This window comes from Talpa europaea (assembly GCF_964194135.1).
Source record: "Talpa europaea genome assembly, chromosome: 13".
In the NCBI taxonomy this organism is placed as follows: Eukaryota; Metazoa; Chordata; class Mammalia; order Eulipotyphla; family Talpidae; genus Talpa; species Talpa europaea.
The window spans coordinates 20,084,254-20,108,192 of NC_140080.1; the positions used below are offsets into that span (position 1 = coordinate 20,084,254).

At 37.1% G+C, this 23,939-nt stretch overlaps 1 protein-coding gene across 3 annotated transcripts in view; it reads right to left on the reverse strand.

Moving 5' to 3' along the window:
* Positions 1-23,939, reverse strand: part of CEP120 (centrosomal protein 120) — a gene marked incomplete at both ends in the record, with an annotated part of 59,249 nt that overhangs the window by 17,349 nt on the left and 17,961 nt on the right. For 2 of the 3 annotated variants that reach the window (XM_084252007.1, XM_084252005.1), the window contains 12 exons: positions 896-1,018; positions 1,822-1,983; positions 2,783-2,875; positions 7,870-7,959; positions 8,529-8,681; positions 8,776-8,872; positions 10,326-10,508; positions 11,028-11,177; positions 14,319-14,496; positions 15,533-15,749; positions 16,717-16,944; positions 18,535-18,732. In XM_084252007.1, the coding sequence (XP_084108133.1) occupies positions 896-1,018; positions 1,822-1,983; positions 2,783-2,875; positions 7,870-7,959; positions 8,529-8,681; positions 8,776-8,872; positions 10,326-10,508; positions 11,028-11,177; positions 14,319-14,496; positions 15,533-15,749; positions 16,717-16,944; positions 18,535-18,732 (1,872 nt within the window). The remainder of the gene's footprint in view (positions 1-895; positions 1,019-1,821; positions 1,984-2,782; positions 2,876-7,869; positions 7,960-8,528; positions 8,682-8,775; positions 8,873-10,325; positions 10,509-11,027; positions 11,178-14,318; positions 14,497-15,532; positions 15,750-16,716; positions 16,945-18,534; positions 18,733-23,939) is intronic. The other variant, XM_084252006.1, reaches the window with a different exon arrangement.

Sequence of the window (23,939 nt, forward strand, 5' to 3'; positions counted from 1 at the left end):
TATGCAGGAGAAACTATAAAAAGAAGGACCAGGAAGTTTAGTGGTAACTGACAAGGAACCCAGAACTAGGATTGCCTAGTGAGCTACAACTACAGTGAAGATTGCTGGAAGGAGAGCCACAGAAAATAAGGGTAAGCAGCGAAGGAAGAAATATCCAGTCAACTTCCCAAATGCAATGTACCACTTTTCTGATAGTGCCCCCTACTGATTGCATCTACAGAAGAGAAAAGGCAAGGAGACCTTCAGTGGGATAAGGCAGGCAATGGCAGACACAATTTTATTGTCTAGAAACTATCAAAGCATAAAACACAAGAGCACTTACTATGAAACTTAAGTTGTTATTCTGAGTATTACACCTTTTCAATGCCTAGACCCTAAGCATTATTTTTGTTTGTGGGACTCCCCATGTAATGAGAGGCAGGACTGGCTTTCCACCATGAAAAATGAAAGGAAGGCTGAGTGTAGGCCTATGATTTCATGAATGCTTCTGTCTGGAACATTGAGTCTAAAACACAGTAATATGCAGAGAGAGAATTCAAAATGGCTTCTGCAAAGCTGAATTCCACAGTACGACACCAGGGTCGGGAGCCCTGAATCAAGCACCATGGCAGTGACAGCACCATCGGTACCAAGGAGCAGACACTTCGATGACAGTCCAGGCCATCCCTTGCTTCCCTCATCTGTGAATTCCTTTCCTCCTACTTAGTTCCTCTGTTTGCAACCAACGACTCTGGTAAGCTGTAACTGACATAAGCGTATGTCTGGAGCCTCTGATGTGTTCTTATTTGAGTTTAGAATGCTAGAGTGATGTTATGACACTGCATATGCACATATCATTTGATTTTATAAAGTGATCATTTGGACAAATCATGTTACCAAAAATTGACATTGGTACCTTTTCCAAGGTGAGAAGATTTATTTCAGACTGTAGACGGATTTCTGGTTTGTTGTTTTGTTGATCCTTGAATTGATGGAATTCCTTCTCCAAAATTTTATACTTATTTTCAGCATCATTAAGCTGTATTAACAAAAAAAGGCATTATAGCTATATGGTAAAAACAATATGCAAAGTTTAATGTTAGGAAATAAATGTCACTGTTAAACTAAATTCTCTAAGACATGTTCACAGTAGGAAATTTAGAAACTAGGAGAATTATTACTAACCTGAGTAAATTTATTTAATTAGCAATCTAAAAATCTACTAAATCAACTGATTAAAAAGATTAAACTTTTAAAACAAACAAAAAAGTTTGAATCTTATGAACAAGGATGTAAGAAATTTATATTTGCTATTTATTCATATATATTTTACAAGTGTCATGAAAACATTTTCATTCAGTAGCAAATGAAAAAGTCACCCTAAAAAATAGTGACACTTTATTACATATGACATGTCAAGTATAAACAACTGAGCATTACAGATAGGCCTGATATGACTGTTTTCATCCCTCACCTAAGTGTAACTTTAATGTATCATCTATTGGCCTTATAATTTGATACCATATGAATTTCACAATCTACATAGCACTACAACTACATAGCACCATAGCACAATCTACATAGCACTACAAGCTATTTTAAAGATTATTTGGCCAACTCCTGCATGTTTATCAGAGAGATTCTCAATGGAGAGTTACCTAAAATATAGTGCAGTCTCAAGCACTATAATTGTAAGGGGAGGAAAATGAATGTAGTCCTTACCCGGAAATTAGGAAAAGAACATGTAACTAACTTAACAGAAACAGTTCTTTAAAAACCCTTAATTTCCAGAATACAAATAAACTCACTCAGTGTAAAGGTATACAAGGTACTTGATCCAACCTGTTGCTGAAGTCGGTGTTTATCCTCCTCTAGCTGCTTGATCTTCAGTCTCTCTAGTTCTACCTGGTGAGTGCAATCTTCCCTGGCCCTCCGGATGGAGTCCTGAAGCTCCTGCAGGTTCCGCTCACGTTCGGACTTCAGCTCCTTTCGTTCTCTTTGAAGCTTAAAACAAGTGCATCTTTAAGAGCCTGGCTTGTTACCAGCTGCACTGTACTGTTCAATAGCATCATCTATAGTAAAATGTCCAGAATTCATATCCTTTGTGGTATTAATATTTCACGTTTAGTTACTGAAAAGATTGAAATTACATCAACGTCCAAATTTCTTCTTTTAGAAACATCTTTAATTAGTCTTAGTATTGGGAACAAGTATTCATGATATGACAAAATTTTTATAGATTTTCTAAGATTTCTCGATCAGTTTAGTTGCTAAAAGGTAAAATTAGGGTGCTATGCTAAGACAATTTTAAGAAGCATAAATTTAGGATTCTAGAAGAAAATACTTTGAAACAGCCTTTACAGAAATCTAAGTATTTTGGTGAGTAAAATTTAGTAAGACCTGACAGATCAAAACTAGCAATACTATTAACCTAATTTTTCCTGTTCCTGGGATCTGACCTTTAATGGACCAGGAAGAGGGATAATCACCTTCTTCCTGAAAACAAAATAAGACTCCTAGGCTCCTGAACGTGGGCTACATTTCCTTTCTTCTCTAGGTGCAATTATCCATTCCCTCATATAACGGTACAGTTAAGCAAAAATCTCCACTACTGCTAAAGTCAGTCAAAGGTGGCTGAGTAACAGTGAAGCATTTCAGGTAATGAAGAGTATTCTCCAATTTTTCATATTCTAACATGGACGATATGCTTTTATCACTTGAAGAGCAGTTTTCTCCAAAATGTCTGAAAGGCAATTTCCATGAACTGTGCAAAATAAAGCTAAATGCCACATGAATACAGTACCTCTGATTCCGCACTGGCAAGCTGCTGCTCGCGCTTCTCTAAGTCAATCAGGGTTTTTTGAAGCTTTCCTTCTAGAATCGTATATTCAGTCACCTAAAATACAATAGGTTACTTTCTCCCAAATTCAAAATGGCAAATATTATTTTACTGAAACAGGAGCTGAGAACAGGAAAAGCATGAATTAGATCTACCAATGCAAACCAGAAATCCTTTCATTGTACTTTAAGGCAGGAGGCCCAGCCAGCTTCTGCTTGGATATCTTTAGTGGCATTCAGTCTCCAGACTGCTTCTGCAGCCAGAATCCCTGCTTGGCGCCTAGCCCAGCCCCCCAATTTTTATAGGCATAAAGGCCTGCCCTGCTCTGTTCTTACAAATTGAGTCCCATTCAGGATAAGTGCTCTTACCTGCTCACCACATACTTTGGCTTCTATCTTTTACATCCCGACTGATCATTCTTAATAGGACTTTCTGAACCAATTTCTCCGTCCTTGTCACCAGCTGGTTTCTAGATCCCAAGACCCATCCTGATCTCTTTACTCCTGTCAAAAAAGTCCTGGTTTCATGTTTTTTAGAAACCCAACCTTTAATCTTGTTTCTACCTCTTTATTCTTATCCAAGATAAACAAAAGTTTCAACTTATATATTATTTCCATATTGCGAATATCTTAGTCTAGAATCTAGACTGCAGATTAAATCCAAGTTCCTTCAAAAGAGTGGTAACCAGATGTGATTTCACTTAGTATAAAAAGTACATTTATGTTTGGGGAGCCTAGTCACATTGTTAATGTTAAGGCAAATCACCAAGGTTTTTGATTACATATAGTAAATATGTAATTATACCAATTGTACAAGTGGTTGTTTTAGTCTGTAGAAATTGCCATTTGCCCTAGTTAAACTTTGATGACTTAGGCATAGCATACCAAATAATCATTTATATACTCTGTTAACTCTAACACCTTCTACTGGTTCATCTACAAAAACGTGTTACGCATGCCTTCCATTTTTAACTAAATCACTAATAATTGCCAAATCCTGAGTGTCACACATCAAAAGACTTATGAAAACAGAAAGTGAACACTGGTCTTCGCGAGGTTTGGCTTCGGATGCCATCTCCTCACGTACTACATAACCTCCTTGTGTGAGCTCATGTACCATACACCAAGAACTGCCAGGTTTATAGAGCAAAGTCAAACTTCCCCTCAAGTTTTCAGATATCTATACCCAAATAGCTGAGGAACATGCCAGTGTTCCCCATTTAGCTCAAACTCAAAAATGTATAAGTACCTGAAATCATAATCCTTTTAACTTTAATATTTGTTGCGTGCCTACCAAACATGGGGCAAAACACAAAGTCCTATGACACCTATATTATGAGGGAAAACATATAAGTGGATATTTGATGCAATAATAGGCAAATGCCATAAAGAAAAAGCAAGATGAGTGAATAGTAAGCGCATGGGGACAGGGAGAGCTGTCACTGTTTGGGATATGGTGGTTCTAGAAGGCCTCAATCAAGTCACTTAGGGCAGAGACCAGAAAGTATCCCTGAAAAACAATCTGTAGATCCTGAGGATGGGAAGGGGGCTTAGTAGAGTTCCAAAGAGGGGCAAAGAATGTTGGAAGGGATATCAAAAAGGAACTATAACAATCTGAGAGATCGTGATTGCTCAAAGAGTAATGTCCGAGGTGGATGAAAGTAGTTAATTTCCAGGATACATTCTAAATATGGAGCCTAGACAATTTACTAATGAACCAGATGTGGCATGAGTCACAGATGACTTGGTTTGTACCCTAAGATGGGGACTAGTAAGAACGAATTTACACAGGATAAAGAGTTTACTTTCAGACACATTAAATTCGACTTCCATATTAGACAATTAGCTGGCAGTGAAACGTACACAGCTGAATAGTCAAGTGTAGGATCCAGGGAAGAAGCACAGTAAGAAAGTAAATAAACATACGAAACACGCAAAAGGTAATAACCTGTATATAACAAGAAGAAAATGGATGAAAGCATCTGAGGAGTGAGTGTAGAAAGAGACTCAAGACTGGGTCCTAGGCTGCCAATAAAGCCAACAGAAGTTGGGATAAAGAGAACCTAACATGAAAATCGGAAAACTAGGAAAGGGTGTGGGCAAACAGTTGTGATAGGAAGTCACATACAAGAGGGAGGGCAGAGCAGGCCCAGAAAGTTGTAATCATAAATTAGTTGAAGACAAATTCATCAGCTAACCATTATTGACTGGGTTCTGTGATAATGGTAGATTTCATAGTAAAAAGTGAATTGTGAAGGGAGGACAAGAATGACAAACGTGTTGGCCTCTGGAAACAAGTTTGGTATAGTTGAAAATATTTTACTTGACTCCACAGCCTCCAATCAAGTGTTATATTTTATTTGGGGGAAAGTTTATGTGTAACTGAAGAAAGGGAAAAATCACCAAAATAACAATGTGCTCTTTTTCAGGTAACAAAATGCTCCCTCTGAAATGGCCTCAAAAACCAAAAAAAAGTAAGTTCTAGATTAAAAAAGCAGATGAATTACCACAATATGTTCTTTATGTGCAGATAATATGCATGACATAGTCATTCACTATTAGGAAGTACTAATATAGTTTGGTTCTTACTTAATGTATTTTATTTACTGTAGATACTTATTGCCAAGCAATTCAAGATGAACTGGAGAATAAGCTCCTAATTTTGGACAGAATAGCAAAAATAAATGATTACATAATGTTCCACCAAAATCACATAGACTCCTTCAGGTAAACTTTCAAAATACTGAAGAAGTTATGCACTACATTAAAAATGTCAGGCAAAAAATTTTAAAAGGTAAATACATTATCAATATCATATTTTTTATGTTTGTATTCTGAACATTTAAAAGATTTCCTCATATTGATAAAAAGTTGCTTTTTCCTCCACATTGAGGAAATTTTATGAGTCAAAAGTTAGAAAATGAATCCCATGCTAGCACATCCTAGTTCACAATATTCTTTCAGGGTAAGGCATATTAAGAAAAATGACTTGTTAACTGTCAAAATGCATTTTAGTTGAAAGAAAACAGCAAACTGAAATCTACCTTTTGAACATAACTAATTCAAACAGCTTGGTCACTGATCAGGGACTCATCAATTCAAGCTGAAATGGGGCAAGAAATGGTATATATACACAGCAACTAAAAAATGAGACAATCTTTACTACCAAAATGACAACAAAAAATTAATGGTGAGGGTTTTATCCTGCAATAGAAGGTTTGACTATTTGTCACATTAACTTTTCATACTTTTTCATGATTTGAGTTTCACAAATCTCGTCTTAAAAACTCAATTAAAAAATGGAGATTTTTTTCTTAGCTCTCCATTCAGATTCAATTAATATATAGTACTACTTGTATGTTTATGTGCTTAGGATTCTAGTTATTACAGTTTTGATTATTTTGACATTTCTTCTTAATAGAGGCTTGCTATCTCTTGTTATCTTTTTCCAGTTTACTAAAGCTCACTGGTCTTTCACGTTTTTAATAGCTGAAAATTAAGTTTGACTTCAAAATAATGGTTAACTTTGTCTAAGGTCTTGGGGACTTCTATGTCCTCTTAGAAAACACTAACTGCCCTCCTCTATAAAGACAAATTGAACAACATATGAAACAACTGTTTTCAGACACTGAACAACAGGCAGCACATGACTCTGATCCCTGAGAGACAGAAACAAACGAAAGTCAGTAAGACCACCGGGAGGCAGTTTCTAGAGTGTGCCGCCAGAAGGGATGCTAAACAGTCTAACAATCTTGCTGAGTTGAGGCAGATTAGAAAGTCCAAGGGAACTAAAATTTGTAAGAGGGACACAGGAAAGCAACTGGTTGAACAAGTCTCAGAGTTCAGCAAGACTGAGAACAGTCAGCATTCCCTCTGGAGGACTGGACACACTAGGCATCAAGTACAGTCCATAGGACAGCATTTTTCTAAGTAGCCCACCACTAAGGGGGGCTCTGGCTGCAACGTAACAAAGTGTAAAGGGACTGATATACCAAGTAACTTCAATGCATAAAGGAACACCACAAAAATCTGCTGCCAGCATTGTAAAATTCACAATATCTATCATCTAATAAAAAATCACCAGGCAGGGCCTCCCTGGTGGCACAGCAGTTGAGCACTGGGCTGCGAAGCTGCCCACAGCCTCTGCAGCGCTGGATCGATCCCTGGACGCTGGGCGAGGGTCCCACATGGCAAGCAGACCTCTCCTGCCGCCTGCTGCTCCCCTCAGCCGTGTGTTTCGTCAGTCTGCCTGTTCTGCTCTCCGCTCTGGCTCTGGTGAATTCTCTCACCCTCCCACGCTTCTGACTGTGCCCAGTACTTGTACAAATAAATAAATAAATCTTAAAAAAAAAAAATAAATACCAGGCATAGAAAGAAGTAGAAAAATGTAACCAAGAGAAGAGACACCTGTGAAATCAATATGTATCAAAATGATAAGAGATGCTGGAATTAGCAGTAAGGCTATTGCAAATATATTCCAGAAGGTATTACTCAAGAATGTAAAGAAAAAAATGAATATGATAAAAAGTGGAGTGTTAAAGATGGAATATAGCAGGGCCTCCCTGGTGGCGCAGCGGTTGAGTGCTGGGCTGCGAAGCTGCCTGCAGCCTCTGCATCGCTGGTTCGATCCCCGGCCGCCAGTGAGGGTCCCACATGACGCACAGACCTCTCCTGCTGCCCGCTGCTCCCCTCAGCAGTGTACTTCGTCAGTCTGCCTGTTCTGCTCTCTGCTCTGGCTCTGGTGAATTCTCTCACCCTCCCACGCTTCTGACTGTACCCAGTGCTTGTATAAATAGATAAATAAATCTTAAAAAAAAAAAAAAGGATGAATATAGCATATGAATTCAAAAATTATTCTAAAATGTATTAATGGCAAAGTAGACCCATTAGATGAAAAGATTGGTGGATCCAAAATCACAGCAAAATCCAAAAAGCACAGAACACCTTACACAGAGAAAGCTTTCTTCAGCCACACCCCATGACCCATTCATTCACCACATACAGGCCAATATATAGGCACTTTCTTCTTTTAATTTCTATGCAAGTGATTACCTTTTTCTTCACTAGTGATTCTCTCTCTCGATCCCTTTTCTTCCATTCCTCTGCAAGAGCTTTCATATGAGCCAGTTCCTTCTGCTTTAACTACCAAAAAAAAAAAAAAAAAAAAAAAATCAGAAAAACCCTAAATATTTAAAAGTTAGTTCCATACACTCTGTTTCATACTTCAGTAAAAGTAGAAATGAAGGTTACGAATCAAAGACAGGGCCTCCCCTGGTGGCGCAGCAGTTGAGCGCTGGGCTGCGAGGCTGCCCGTAGCCTCTGCAGTGCCGGTTCGATCCCTGGCCACCAGCGAGGGTCCCACATGGTGCAAAAGACTTATCCTGCCGCCCGCTGCTCCCCTCTGCAGTGTAATTCGTCAGTCTGCCTGTTCTGTTCCCCACTCTGGCTCTGGAGAATTCTCTCACCCTCCCGCGCTTCTGACTGTACCCAGTGCTTGTATAAATAAAATAAATCTTTAAAAAAAAAAAAATCAAAGACAAAGTGTAGGGGATTCAAATCCTTCAGTGTGGCTTTGTAAAGCTCACATCTTCAGTATTTCTTTAAGGATTTTTTTTTTTCAAAAGGACTAGATAGGATATCCATGGAACATAGAAAAACCTGTTATGGAGAAGGTGAACAAAAATAGTTCTTAGTAACATTTAAAAAGTAACCTGATTTTCAAAAATGTCTTCTTGCATCTCTTTCCACATTTCTAGCTCAAGTGCTGCTTTGTATTCTAAGGTTTCACGTGGCTCTGTCTGGATTTCTGAAGGACAAGGTGCTGGAGGAAGAGAAGATGGCTTCTGTTGTGCAGCAGATAAACCCTACGATTTGAATTGTAAAAAATAATTGGAAACATAAAGCATTTGCAGAGATGCAACACTAAAGAATAATTTGTTAACATTCGATGCTACTTACCTGAGATGAATCAGAGACAAAAATCTCACGCATCTTCACTAATCCATAATCTTCTAGAGTCACTGTGTAAGAAAGATCTATTATCCTGTTGTTTGACCTACAATTGAAATCAAAAATATCTTAAAATTCAGTTCATTTCCCCAGTGGTATAACACTAAGTAGGCAACAGTTCTTGCACCTGACAGTACTTGCTACTGAAATTGCAGCAGCTTCTATAGCCTTCAAGAGCTGCCGTGTACATGACTTTATTTGATCATAAATATTTACATTAGGAGTATTAGCTCATGTGAAATAGTCATTCAAAAACAATGTAAAATGTAGTAATGAATTTGTGAAGTAAAATAAAAAACCAACCCCTGCTCTCTAACTATGTGTATATTATTTTCTAGGATGACAACATTTGTATATAAATCTTATTGAATATGAGCATTGCTTCAGATAAATCTCCTACTTTAGGAATTATCCTAACATGGTGAGTACTTCTCTCTGTCACAGAACTGCACAAAGCTTTATCATTAAATAAAAACAAAACATTCAATAAATGTATGCTACAAAATTAGAACTCTTGATTAATCAACTTTTCCCACTTTTGCTCGTATCAGATTTTAGAAGAATAAACTAAACTGAAATATTATATATTTTAGGTAGCTTTCCTAAAATTTCTCCATCTATAGCGCACAGCAATAAAAGTGAATATTTATAACTAAAAAAAAAGCACTAAAATAACTTCTAGTAATGATTCTTTTGCCAGAAGAATACATTGAGAATAAAGACTTTCAATGAACAGGAGATGAAACACAAAGAAATTAACCAGACTATGTGATTTTCTGGAATACCCATTCCCAGATTTTAAAAGTGAATAAAAGTTGTACTAAAACCTTTGCTCTCCAGAAGTGACTGTGGCTAGAGAAGAAATTTCAATACTTTTAGACTTCAGTTTCTTACTAACCCTGATTTCCTTCTACGTAAATCCTAAAAGTCCTTTTTTCCTAGTAACAATATACTGATTTGATATTTATATTTAATGTGTCAGTTATACTTCAATAAAAAAGTATGTGATATATCTTCAATCCAATTTAAATTTCTAGTGTCAAATTTAAAAAGATCATTCAACAAATATTATTTTCTCTAAAATATGTGAATTAAGGTGGCAATAAATTTCACTGTAAATAATAAATCATTTTAAAAAATGGGAACCATAACATTCTCAGTTTTTACATTTGCGGCAAAAGTTAAGATACAAATAGAAAAATAGCCCCAGACATCTCCAATGCAAAAAATGTAGGCATGCATCATAAATTTGACCTTGAATTACTAAAAAAACCATAGTCTAAATTTAAACTTTTCAGGCTAAAGAGAAGAGGGGTAACCTAATAGTCTGAGTAAGGGTTTGGTACGAGTGTCAGGAACTGAAAAGCAAAGTGGGATGTAGCCCCCAGAGGTCAAGAAGATCAGAAAAAAGAGGTTTTGAAAAGATGAAACTGTAGCTAGCTTATCAGCGTCATTAACATGAATAAAAAAGGCAAAGATCAATTTGCCGAACGCATTACCCTTGCGCTGCTATAACGGGCACACTTTCACTGTAAGTTTGACGCCAACACTGTTCACCATTAGAGCCTAGAAAGCGAGATTTTTCTGAAGACAAGACGTTGGAAAGCTGGATACGGGCAATTCCCAGAAGTGAATCTTTACTCATTTTATCCTTGTGCCATAATTCAACCAGCAATGGAACTCTAGGGAAGAGAGAAAGAGCAGTTCGTCAACTGTGAACTTTGAATTAGCCTTTCCTGATTCCTTTTGAATCTCCTTAATGTAAGCAAAGATTTTGTCACTTGGAATGTAAAGGCTCAATTCCACAGGTAACTAATGAGAAATGCTATTAAATTTTCTATACCTTTCCATGTAATAAAACCCATCACATACTTTTCTTCCGACAAATAAAATCATTCTGGGTGACCCTTCAGGCTTCCTACAGTCATTTAATGAACCAATGATTAAAAACAAAATATTTACTATTTATCATCACATATTAGAAAAAGCTAAGACTACTTTTTAAAGCTACTTCATTACTCAGTGTTTTAACAAAGTTAAAACAAAAGCTGCTGTGGATTTAACCCTCTAGAAATTTAACCCTCTAGGAACCCTCAGACAAAAACTGCTGTGGATTTAACCCTCTAGGAATTCCTCTTTAAAATGTGTATTTTCAGGATTAACTTGGGAAAACCATACTATATACACAATGTATACAATACCTTAAGAAGGTATCTTGCAGCTGATAAGGCATAGTTGCAAAATCAAATGCACAGTAAGACTGGGGAAGAAAAACTTCCATGTTTTTCCTAACTTCCACAGGAGGATTCGTCATAATAGGAGCGGCACTTCCAAAAAACGGATATGAGTACCTAGAATTAAAAAAATAATACAAAATTTTACACTACAACACTACAGCTTACAGAGGAGATTTATAGTTTGTTGGTAACATTCATATTATGCTTCTTTTTAAAGCAAATCAATTTTTTCTAATTAAAAATGGTACGAACAGGGCCTCCCCAGTGGCGCAGCGGTTGAGCGCTGGGTTGCGAAGCTGCCCGCAGCCTCTGCAGCACCGGTTTGATCCCCGGCCGCCGGGCGAGGGTCCCTCATGGCGCGCAGACCTCTCCTGCCGCCCACTGCTCCCCTCAGCAGTGTACTCTGTCAGTCCGCCTGTTCTGCTCCCTGCTCTGGCTCTGGTGATTTCTCTCACCCTCTGGCACCTCTGACTGTACCCAGTGCTTGTATAAATAAATAAATAAATATTTTTTTAAAAAAAGGTACGAATACATTATGTTTTGTTTTTTTTTAAGATTTATTTATTTTTTTATGCATACAAGAGCGGGGGTACAGGTAGAGGTGTTGGGGGCGGGAGAGAGGAGTCACCAGAGACAGAGTGGGGAACAGACAGGCGGACCAACTGAAATACACTGCTGAGGGGAGCAGCAGGTGAGGCAGGAGAGGTCTGCTGCGCCATGTGGGTTGCTCCCTGGCCAGCCGGGAATGGAACCCGCACTGCAGTGGCTACGGACAACTTTACAGATTGCATCATAACCCCCTGTGCCACCAGGGAGGCCCGGTTTTATTCTTATTTGCATAATTTTAAAACATGATATTTTCAGCACTGCTATAAAAATTTGAAATTCTAGAGAAAATGTATTATTTGAATAGCACTACTTCCCCAAGTTGCTTTATAGGTAATCTTTCAATTATCTCCTAAGGTAGAAAAGGAAAATTCTGGTGTTTTGAAGATAACACACCAAATAAGGAAATGACAGGCATTTTGATACACTATAAAAAGACAAAGATTTAGGAAAAAATAAGAAGACCATTATACAGAGACTAAGCTGCCAGGGGCTTAGGAGTTTCCTGAGGGAGTGGGTGCTGTCTTCACCAAGTCTGTCCTCCCAGGAACAAACAAGCAGTTCCCACCATATAGTAATAAATCAAGAAGATATTGATGAATTTAATTTCTAAGCTTATACTTTCATAACCTTAACATTTTAAGCAGACAGGTTTATCAGGAAACAGAGAAAGGAAAAGAGACAGCTGCATAATCACAGGCAGGCAGAGAGGACAGCTAAAGAACAACATAACAGAATTTGTTCCTTTCATCTTAAAAATCCCATCAGATTAAATGGAAGAATACCTAGCTATGGTGAACTTATTTTGTATTTACAGTCAAATATAAAGATATAATAGTTTAATTTCATCCATATACAACTAGAGTGTGAATCCTACTAGTATAAATTGCTTTTCCTGAAAGAAGAATCCTATGCATCCCCTCTATTACTATATAATTACATGCTCACTGAAATTAAGTCCCCTATTACTCCACTACAGGATGTACTGCTTTAAAAGAAAAAGAAAACACAGTAAAGGTAATTATTGCAAGTTAAACTTTCAAAAACCTGTGTTGCCTCACAAATTCCATTATATAGTTTCAAATTACAACTTCATTCCAACGCAGAGCAAAACAACACATAATTTATTCAATACAAAGTTAAATGGCTAGCATTTTTTAAAGTGCCATAAAATAACGCAGACAGAAATTTAGCAGTAGTCCATATCAGGTGAATACTATATAGAGGATCATAACTATTTCCTTGGTTTAGAATATCCTTTCCCCTCTGCCAAGTAACTACTAGCCTCTCTCACACACTGACTGGTTTCTGAATCTGTCTTCTTGATTCAGTTGATCTCTTTTTTTTATATGACCCCTGCACCCCTAATATCAGGCATACTACAGGCATAATACAATCTTTTAATGATTAAAACCATGGCCCTTAAGGCAAGAAGGAAACACAGAAATCACCGTTAGTGCTTTCTAAGTGGCTTGTGCAGGCTTCCACCTCACATGCTTCTAATAAGGTCACATCATCTTAAGAGATATCTTAAGAGCAGATTCTTGAGCAGCAGAAGAGAGATCTCAGTTAAAGGAGCAGATGGAAAAAAGATAAACTAAAGAATAAGTAATGAAACTTATTTTTAGAAATAAGTTTTAGAAGTCATACAAACTGAAAAAAAACTATGAGAAAACCTTTTTCTAGTCTTTGATTTTTGAACTAATATATTATAGTTATGATTTTCAACCTCTAGTATGAGGTAAAATATCCAAGGTAAGTGGTCGTAGAAGACTTCCATTCTATGAATTCACAATTACACTCATCCTTTGATTCTGTCCATTATTTACACCAAAGCTTGAAGAAGATTGGAAATAATCTGATAAGGATTCAGAGAATTTAAAATTCAGATGCATGGATGAACTGATTTAGGCACGTGAAAGGCGGGTCTGCCTCATTAATAGCAGGAAACAATGTGCAGTCACTGACACTCCCGAGAAGGGCAATCCAAGATGGCAGAAAGGTTCTGTCACTGTAGTCACATAAGGAACCACAAATCTATTGCAAATGCTAATGTTTACTCCAAAAGAATTTATGAGGAGACACTAAATACTCTAAACTAAAACACATTACTGTATTACAGTTAACTTATATCTCAGCCACAAGTCTATGAAAATATATTAAAAACAGACTGTTGTGTAGTCATTTCACTGAAATATGTTTTTCAATTCTTTATATAAAAAAATGTAGACATTCCACTTACAGTCCATTAAGAATGTTTTTTAGATTTATAGCTATAAAATGCAAATACTAGAAATACAACCTCCAATAGTAATAGTTTTATGGAAAAATCAGATACCACTACTATTTTTGACCTGTGGCATCTTTTCCACTAAACAGCTCATTTTAAGAGTTGCTATATTTTAAACAGCAGCATTAATAAATTATTTTAAGTATCTAGAATTATTCCACCAGAACAGGTAAGACTATTAGTTTTCAAAGCACCAATGCCATTCTGGTTTAAGTTCAAAGTTATTAGAATACAATCTTACTCTAGTCCATTGATTTAATAAGTGTTATTTGGTGACATTTCTGTCTTTGCAACTCCCCAAACAGACGCAAGGCATTTCACCCCAGAAAATAATACTTTGAAACAAGTTCAAATCACACCTTAAAATACAGTTGATGGGAAAACCAACTTCCAAGTCATGGATACTCCTTAAGTCTATTGAAAAGCAAAAATGATGTGATGTTGCTGGAACAGCAATTTTCTGTCCTGAAACTATTTCTGAAGCAATGGACGTAGTCACTGGCTGGACCAGTGAGGCAGGTACAGAAGAATTGATGGCTAAAAGAAACATAAAAATAACAAAGAAAAAACAATTCCACTAAATTATTCAGATAATTTAAAGATATTATCTCATTTACATTTACGCATTGAAGCAAGGGATATATTAGGTTTAATAAACATATGAATAATAAATCAATCTCTAACAGTGATGAGCTCCAAGTTATTGGGTTGTCAGAAAAGTCATGATGTATTTTTTCTTTATTTTCTATGCAAACGTGTCATGATTTTTGCAACAACACAATATATAGGCTTTAATTTTCATCATAGAACTACGTAAAAAAGGGGGGGGGGCTTACGATCAATATAAAATTACAAAACTTAAAAGCACAGGCACTGATACATACATTACTGGGATGACAGCAGTCTGGCAGGCACTACATTTCCAAGAGGTAGCTGAACATAAGTTAGCATTCAGAGGGCTGTATTTGAGACTTGAGGCAAATGAAATTACATCACTTTTTAAGTTTTTTGGCTACTTCAGGTATATATGACATCATCTAACAGAGAGCTAAGACTTGAAGAGAGAGGTATCTAGTCCAATTCTATCATGGAGCAGAGATGTTGAATGAGTCTTACAGCTACTGAGTGACAGAGCTATAACTTGCACCCATCATTTTTAACTCCTAATCCACCAGTATTACTTTTAATTACTAAATATAACTGTAGATCCTTATGCAATGGACGGAAAATGTTTATCCAACTGGATAAATATGCATGTTTAGACTCTCAACTGTAGGATAAAAAGTGATGACTTAACTGTACAAAGTAGTTTTTTCCCTAAAATTCCTATGGATGTAAGACATTTGATAGCTTACTAAAGATCTATTTGAGAGAACTGTCTTTCATTTTGTTTGAATAGGCTATCATTTCTAGTTTAAGACACTGTAATTACATTAAGTTTTTTTATACCATCACACATTATTAGTTCTTTACAAAACTCAAATGCTACTTAGAACCAAAAAAACTCAGATTTTACAGTCATCTAATAAACAATGATCAAATACCTAAAAGCTCTGCAAAAAGAACATCTTACCCTTTGGATTCGGTTTTGGGTCCTTATCAAACTGCAAGCTTTCCACTTCACTTTCTGTTGCGTCATCTTTTGTGGGAGGTGACTGGCTGGGAGGCAGAACAGGGGACACGCTTGGAGATTTGGGCCCAGTAAGTGTCTTCTCCTTTATGGGGGTTAAAACTTTCTTCTTTGAATGCTGTGGCTCATGTTCATTCTGGGTCTTTAATTCAATTAAAGACTAAAAACAATTTTTAAATAAAGTATAATTTGCAAAGAACTTTCCTTCATAATTAAGCAAAAAACTTGACGTTGTTTTTTAGAAATACAAGCTTCCTTTCCCAGTTTGGATATTCCTAGTCTACTTTTCTTCATAATTTGCAAATTTTCTTATAGCATCTAGGACCAGAAAAAGGAAGATGAATAGGAAGGAAATATGATATCCAGAGCTGAGTACCAAAATACATATTAATAGGTAAGAAGGGATATTTGATCAAAGAGGTCAGATATAGTATCTGTGGAAATGCTTGTAACACAATACAAAAGAGGCCTATATTCCTTTAAAAAAAAAAAAAAGGCTACTATGTTATTTCTCCTCTATATTGCCTCTAAAAATAAATGCATATATAGCTTTTGAACTCCCATTTCAGCTTTCTATCTTTAATTCACAAACCTATATAAAGATCGGTTCTCTGAAAGAACAGGAATCTAATACTGACTCTGGAGATATAACAAAGAAAATATGCATTCAAACAAATGCCCATCTCAGTTGCCCAAGAAGAGTATGAGGGCTGTAAGGCATTAACAAATCAAGAACCTTATCTTAGCTCAGGCTGAGTCAACCAGAATAACTACCATTAATGCAGATTCCCAGCAACTAGGCCTAAAAAATGATTTCCTTTCAGGGGAGTTCCTTTTCTGCCATTAGTCACTGATTATGAGTTGGGGGGTGGGGTGAAGGTGCGGGGAACAGTTTCCACTGTGCATGGGAAGGCGGTCCTGAAAAGTGCTGCAAGGTCACTTACAAACCAGCCATGGAAGCCACAGTGCTTTTCAGAAAGATCTTTCCAGAAAGGAGGTACTATATAATGTAGATCACTAATTAAGAGTCATCAATACTTTCTTATACTAAAGGACTGTTCTCAAGTTCAACCTTTGTGAGTAATCAGGAGAGGTAGTGGAGGAGGGGAAGGAGGGTCACTACTTGCCTGGGCATCAACGCCTTCTCTCTGCAGAGCCACAGAAACTCCCACAGTTGGGGCTAGCTCCACAGGAACAGGTGCCAGCTTTTGCTTGGCTCGGTTTGGAGGTTCAAGGGTAAAAGCACCCTCAACTGTAACTGGGCGCTGGTTGATTTCTGTACTACCCTTTTTCAGCAATCCAGTTAAAGGTATTTCTGTACTGCCAAGTGACTGATCGCCACAGCAGAGATGGATCTAAAATGAAAAGAATAATCAAAATTGGGCTTTATACTTTTCTCCTAAGCATATTAAATTTAACAAAAAGTTTATGAGTCCCAGGCAGCAAGTATAATGGAAGTTACCTTACTGACCTGAAGCGACCAAGTAATACATTCTCCCACAACTGTTAAACTGTTGATGAAACACAGAGCTTGCCAAGAACTCAACAATAATGGTATTATATCTTTTTCATTTTTTCTTTCAGTGTAGTATATACTCAAATGTTACGGCCCTTTTGTCTGTTACTTGGTGACCTGTGGTTACTCTAAGATTCTATTATGCTACTTTCCATATGCAGATTGTGTTATAAATACATTGGTTTAAGTTAAAAAAAAAAATACCACAAACACTTTTTTCTATTTCCATTTTAACATTAAACGCATATAAATTAGTAGACCCAGCCCTACTTGGAAATTACAGAATCGCAGCGTGTCTTATTCATACACAAAACACGTTAAGAATTTCTTTGGTCTCTTTTCTTGGCTTTAAGACTTTAATAATTTATCAAAAGTTTGACATTTACTATTCTTTTCCCTTAACTATTCCTTTAACTATCCCAGAATTATTCTTTTCCCTTACTATATTGAAGCTTTGACAAACTTAGCATTGACGTGACCAATTAGCTATCATTACATGAAAATACTCTTAGTTCTACCATCAGCAATGACTTAAAACTTATTTTTTTCCCCCATCTTCTCCCCACTTACCTGTAACTTATTCTTAATGGTAGGTGCAATAATGGGTTGGAGAGAAAGGATTTTTATGACTTTATTAAATATCCATGAGAATCAAACTAATAAAGATCAATGTTTTTCTTAAGGCTTGATTTGTGAGATATAGGAATGATATATTATAGAATAAAAGTAAAAAGTGCTTTTTTCCTGCATTTTATTATTTTAAATAATCTTGTTTTCTCAGTGTCTGGGATTTATCAGAACCACCCCTAAAATTTAGCTCCGTTAATATTTCTTAATGCTTCTCTTCACATCCTACCCCAAAATATAAGCAGTCTAATGACTCATCACAGTAAACAAATGACTATCTAACCCTACATTTCACTACTACAACTCAGTCCTATTAAAAGTAATCATAAAAGATGGAACAGTAATTTTCACAAGGTTCACTTTTAAATAGAGTTCAATTTAAATATAACTTACCAAAAAAATACTCAAGTCAGAGGCAGGTTTTAGAAAGCACTGGTCTCCTTGCTTTTCATAGCAGTAAGACATATATAAATTCTGAAGTCTAGTTTGATCTGCCTACTATCTCCACTAACAATAATGAAACTTTGCTAAGTTCCCAACTCTGGGCTCCAGGTTTTTATTATAAAGAACAGATACACCACTTTTCTCAGTAAGCTCCAAAAATTATCAGGAAAATTCCTAACATTTAAAAGAGGTAGCAGTGACATGACCTCTACTACTGAATTAGAGAGTGTAAGTACCTATCTAACACTTAAAAAAAAAAACCATTGCTAATAAAAAAAATTGTTCTATAGTCAATTTTCAAGGATTAGTTTTTAAACTTGCCTTCATACACCACCCAGTATTTGTCTGCAGTACTTACCTGTAGTTTTGACTGAAGAGCCAGGTAAACTCGAAGAATTTCTATACTGCTACGTATTCGAACAGATGCTCTCTCTGGCTCAAAGTTTGGATTGATCAAATCATTGAAGGGTTCATTTGTAACATCATTTCCCAATAAAGAATAGTAAAAGAAAAACTCAGGCTGTCTCTCTGGAAGTTTCATGGTACATGGAATTAACTACACATATAAAGAAAAAGAAAAGAGTATTACTTTATGAAACATTAAGATATGCTTTCCAAAAATGGATGCTAAAATTTCGATTTCTTTCAAGTCTTCAAATTAACCACTCAGAATGTAATCTTTGTGAAATTATCAGCAAACAACTAATTTGCTTAATTTTAAAGGCACACAGATCTTACAAAAAGCACAAAGAAATGAAAATATTTTTATATATTTGTTGTTTTAAAGTAATACATTTCTTTAAATTGATTCATGAATGAATGTGAATGCTCTTTTAAGAAAAAGGTCAAATATTTCATATTGTGCTTCCCCTATTTTCACATATCTTATTTCATTTTTCTTTACTCCATCTTTTACTTCATAAGTAAGTGTTTTGAATAATCTCAATATGGGCTACTTAACAACATCTTGGAGCTTCTGATAAAAGTTTGTTTGCCATTCTGTCAAAATTTGGATACCTATGAAAACTGTCAGTTGACTCTTTTCTTAAAATCCTTAAAGTTCGGGCCTCCCCGGTGGCGCAGCGGTTGAGCGCTGGGTTGCGAAGCTGCCCGCAGCCTCTGCAGCGCCGGTTCGATCTCCGGCTGCTGCCTGGCCACCGGAGGAGTGTCCCACATGGTGCGCAGACCTCTCCTGCCGCCCGCTGCTCCCCTCAGCAGTGTACTTCGGTCCTTCTGCCTGCTCTGTTCCCTGCTCTGGCTCTGGTGAATTCTCTCACCCTCCCGCACTTCTGACTGTACCCAGTGCTTGTATAAATAAATAAATCTTAAAAAAATAAAATAAAAAATTTTTTAAAAATCCTTAAAGTTCACTAGAACATTGTTAAAAATAACAGTATGCTATTGTAAAATAGTACTGCTATAAACACAGGGGTGCAGGTGCCCTTTGGAATTAATGTTTCTGTGTCCTTTGGGTAAATACCTAGGAGTAGAGTTGCTGGATCATATGCAAGCTCTAGCTTTAGTAGGTTGAGGAATCTCCACACAGCTTTCCATAGTGGTTGGACCAGTTTGCACTCCCACCAGCAGTGCAGGAAAGTTCCTTTTTCTCCACATCCTCGCCAACATTTGCTGTTGCTTGTTTTTTTTAATATGTGCCATTCTCACTGGTGTAAGATGGTATCTCATTGTAGTTTTGCTAAGTAGTAATAGCTAAGCTTTGGAAACAACCCAAATGCCCAAAAATAGATGACTGGATCAAGAAGATGTGGTACATATACACAATGGAATATTACTCAGCAATCAAAAAAGATAAACTCATGCAATTTGCAGCAACATGGATGGCACTGGAAGGGATCATGCTCAGCGAAATAAGCCAGAAAGAAAAAGAAAAATACCGGATGGTCTCACTCATAGCAGGAATCTAGAAAACCTAAATAAGGGACCAGGAAAAAGAGTAACTATAAGAAAGAAAAAATCAAAATCAACAAACAACTATAAACCAGAGACACACTATGGGGGAGGGGGAGGGGAAAGGAGAGATTAGGGCCAAAATAAGGGGGGTACAATTGTATGGGGAATATAAAAATTAAAAAAATAATAAAGAAAAAAAATAACAGTATGCTAAACAACTGACAGGCTCATCAACAGGACATGGCTTAAAATACATGATAGTTAAAAAAATGTGGTCCCTAAATCATGACAAATTGACATGAAAATGATTTGAAATGTACTGTTAGGTAAATACAAAGTTACAGGACAATTTGAATCTGTGAGAATAAAAATATTAATCCCTGAGATGGTTAGTATTCCAACTTCTGGGATCAGATCCCAAACCCTAAGCCAGCTTTTACAGTCAAAGTGTCCATTGTATGTATATACATGTTGGTTATTCATTCATTCATGGAAGGACATGAGTTGTTTCTGCCATTTGACTAATATGAACAGTGCCATTGTGAACACTTGTTTGCAAGTTTTTATTTGAACATCTGTTCCAAATTATTTTGGTAAAATTCTAGGAATGAAATGCTGGGTCTTGTGGTAAATGTTCAATATTTTGAAGAACCAATTTGGCTTAATTTTCAATAAAGAAAGCCAGCAGCTAGCCAGATTTCAGTCTGTGCTTTAAAAAACCAAACCATGGTGCCTCCCTGGTGGCACAAGGCATTAAATCTCAGCACTATGAAGCTATCCACTGCCACTGCAGCACAAGTTTGATCCCCGGCCAGGGAGCTGACCCACATGGCACAGCAGACCTCTTCTGTCTTGCACACTACTCCCCTCAGCAGTGTATTTCAGTCAATCCGCCAGTTCTGTTCTCCACTCTGTCTCTGATGATTCCTCTCACCCCCACCCCTCTGGCTATACCTCAGTTTTTGTACGCATAAAATCTTAAAAAAAAAAAAAAAAACCCCAAAAGAATGCTTTGTTCCAATAAGTTACTTTGTACTACTAAGAACTGCATTTGTTCAAGCTGTGATTTTAATAAGTCATTTATCCATATCTACCTTTTATCAAACAGCTTCTCACATACAAACTATGTGTTGAGTATCTCATTCTTCATGCACATCTGTATGGCTGGCAGTAACATCACTATACAACTGACAGAATTCAAGCCTCAGGATAAATAAGTTGCCTAACTTAACTAAGTTAGTCCTGAGAATAGGATTTCAACTCAAATCCATCTTACTCCAAAACCCCCAAAGAGGCAAGAAAGCATAAAATAACAAAGAATATGGAAAGTGACCATGTTGTTTAGAAAGCTTAACCATTTACTTCTTAAGACCCATCTCTAAAATAGTAACAATCCCCTACATTTGTGATAGGACCAAAGACAAAGTAGTTAGCATAATACCTATTTTACAGAACATAACACATAATAATTGGTAAAAATTACAATTATGCCTCCCTAGGGAGTTGAAAAATATTAAAAAGAAAGTGATCATTTAAAATGTTTACATATATTTAACAGCAGTAAAAATTCAGGAGACTTGTTATCTAACATGGACTGTGATGTGGTAATAAGAAGAGGATTTGGCCATGCCCCAAATCAGAGTGACATAGTAACCTGGGGTACTTACAGCAGATCTTCATGAAGAGAAGAAAAAGAAGGAAACTGATGGAGAAAAGCAAACCCACACATAAAGTGCCAAGGAAGAAATGACAGTACCAAAATAGACGTCAAAGAGTGAAGCTCAAAGAATTCCTATATAAAAGTGCTTTTTGTAGTAGAGAATTCAGTAAAGCAAATTTTAAACACTAAGAAAACTCTTGACCTGATAAATCTTGCAATATGTGGTAACCGCCTACTTCAGCTGTGAAGGGGACTATATAGGAAGTTTGTACCTCTCAGGCAACTAGCTGATTCAAACATTAGAGTATAAGCCACATTTTTATATATAAAAATATTGATATGATTTATTTTAGTTGTCAGAGACCAAGACAATGTTAAGAAACTCTGGGTTTGTTCCTGGGGACAAGTGGACAAACAGCTAATTTTGAGTTGAGCCACCTTTGGAAGAGGCAACCTGCCATGGGCCCTTTGTCTCTGCACATTTCTGCCCCAATGTGCACTTCCATGGCCTTTTCTCAGGGCTGTATTATGAGGCAGCTGGTAACATTGCCCCGCTATGGTGCGAACCCACTGTGTTGAAAAGCAGTCACCTTGGGCCCCCTGCCATTGCCAGCTTGGGTAAGAGAGACTGAAGGAAATGTGTGCTGAGACACACACACACGCACTCATACACACAAACACTCTCACACACACTGAAACACCTCAGAGGGGCAGCAGGCAGGGGACCCCTAGGCCACCCGGGAAGCTGCAAACTGCAGAGTCAAGAATATCTCTTCAGAAGCTGGAGATAGACCCTGAGGCGAATAAGGATCACCAGGGACTAAAGACAGCCTCTCCAGGGCCAGATGCACCGAATCAGCTAAATTGACTAAGGAAAGCATCTCACTAACTCTTTACTCCTAACTTTCAGGTTATTTAGAATGTAAATCACGAACAGGGGTGCATCACACTTTTAATGACTCAATGTAGGCTTAGCTTGGAAAATGCAACTGATAGTCCCATAAATTCCTTTTGAATGAATCTGAGATGTCACTTTAAAAAACCGTAACTTTTGTTAGTGAAGTTCCTTTGCATGTATACAAAAATGAGTAAGGGTGTAGAGAGCAAAGGGAAGATGGGCCCCATGAACTCTGGTGAAGAAGTACTGATACCTTGGAGATTGATGGGGAGTGCTAACACATTTGAGGAGTTGTGAACCCTAAAACATATACACTGTAACCCAAGGATACCTCAGGAAAAAAATTTAATATAAAACACGCTCCTATTCATGTCACTTGCTGTGCTGAGAGCAATAATCTTTGGTCTCTGACCTAAGCACCTTCTTCTGGTAGCTTCTGAATAATGTGTAATCTAATCCTAGACTTGACAGCACTTAAGGTATAACTGAACAGTGTTCCAAACACTGCACGTTTCTTCAAACACTAGGTTACTCCCTAGTTAGAAAAAATCCTTTCATTTATCCTTAAATACCGCCTAGTACAACAGAAAACAATGCATGTCCATCTTCCTTATAAATCCTGACATTTATTCTATTACTACCAAGAACTTCTAAATTTATTCTTTTCCTGAAGCAAAATTGCTTATATGAGAAACTTTTTAAAAAATTCTTTTTAAAAAGTAAAAAAAAATCTTGTAAATCTTTTGCTACCTAAAGAGTTGACTTAAAATTAAATATTTCTGCAATGGAACAAAGAAAGTTTGTTCAATACATGGTGCTGGGAAAACTGAGTTGTTACATGCAAAAGAATGAAGCTAGACAACTACCTCACACCAGGCACAAAACCAAGTCAAAATGGATTATAGAACTAGACATAAGACCTGAAACCATAAAATGTACAGAAGAAAATATAGGTGAAACTTTCCATGACATACACTCAGTAACATTTTCAAAGACACATCACCCAAAGCAAAGACAGTGAAGGAAAAGATAAACAGCTGGGACAATATCAAATTAAAGAGCTTCTGTACAGGGCCTCCCCGGTGGCACAACGATTGAGCGCTGGGCTGCAAAGCTGCCCACAGCCTCTGCAGCACCGATATGATCCCTAGCCACCGGGGAGGGTCCCACATGGCACGCAGACCTCTCCTGCTGCGCCCGCTGCTCCCCTCAGCAGTGTATTTCGTCAGTCTGCCTGTTCTGTTCCCCGCTCTGGTGAATTCTCTCACCCTCCCACGCTTTTGACTGTACCCAG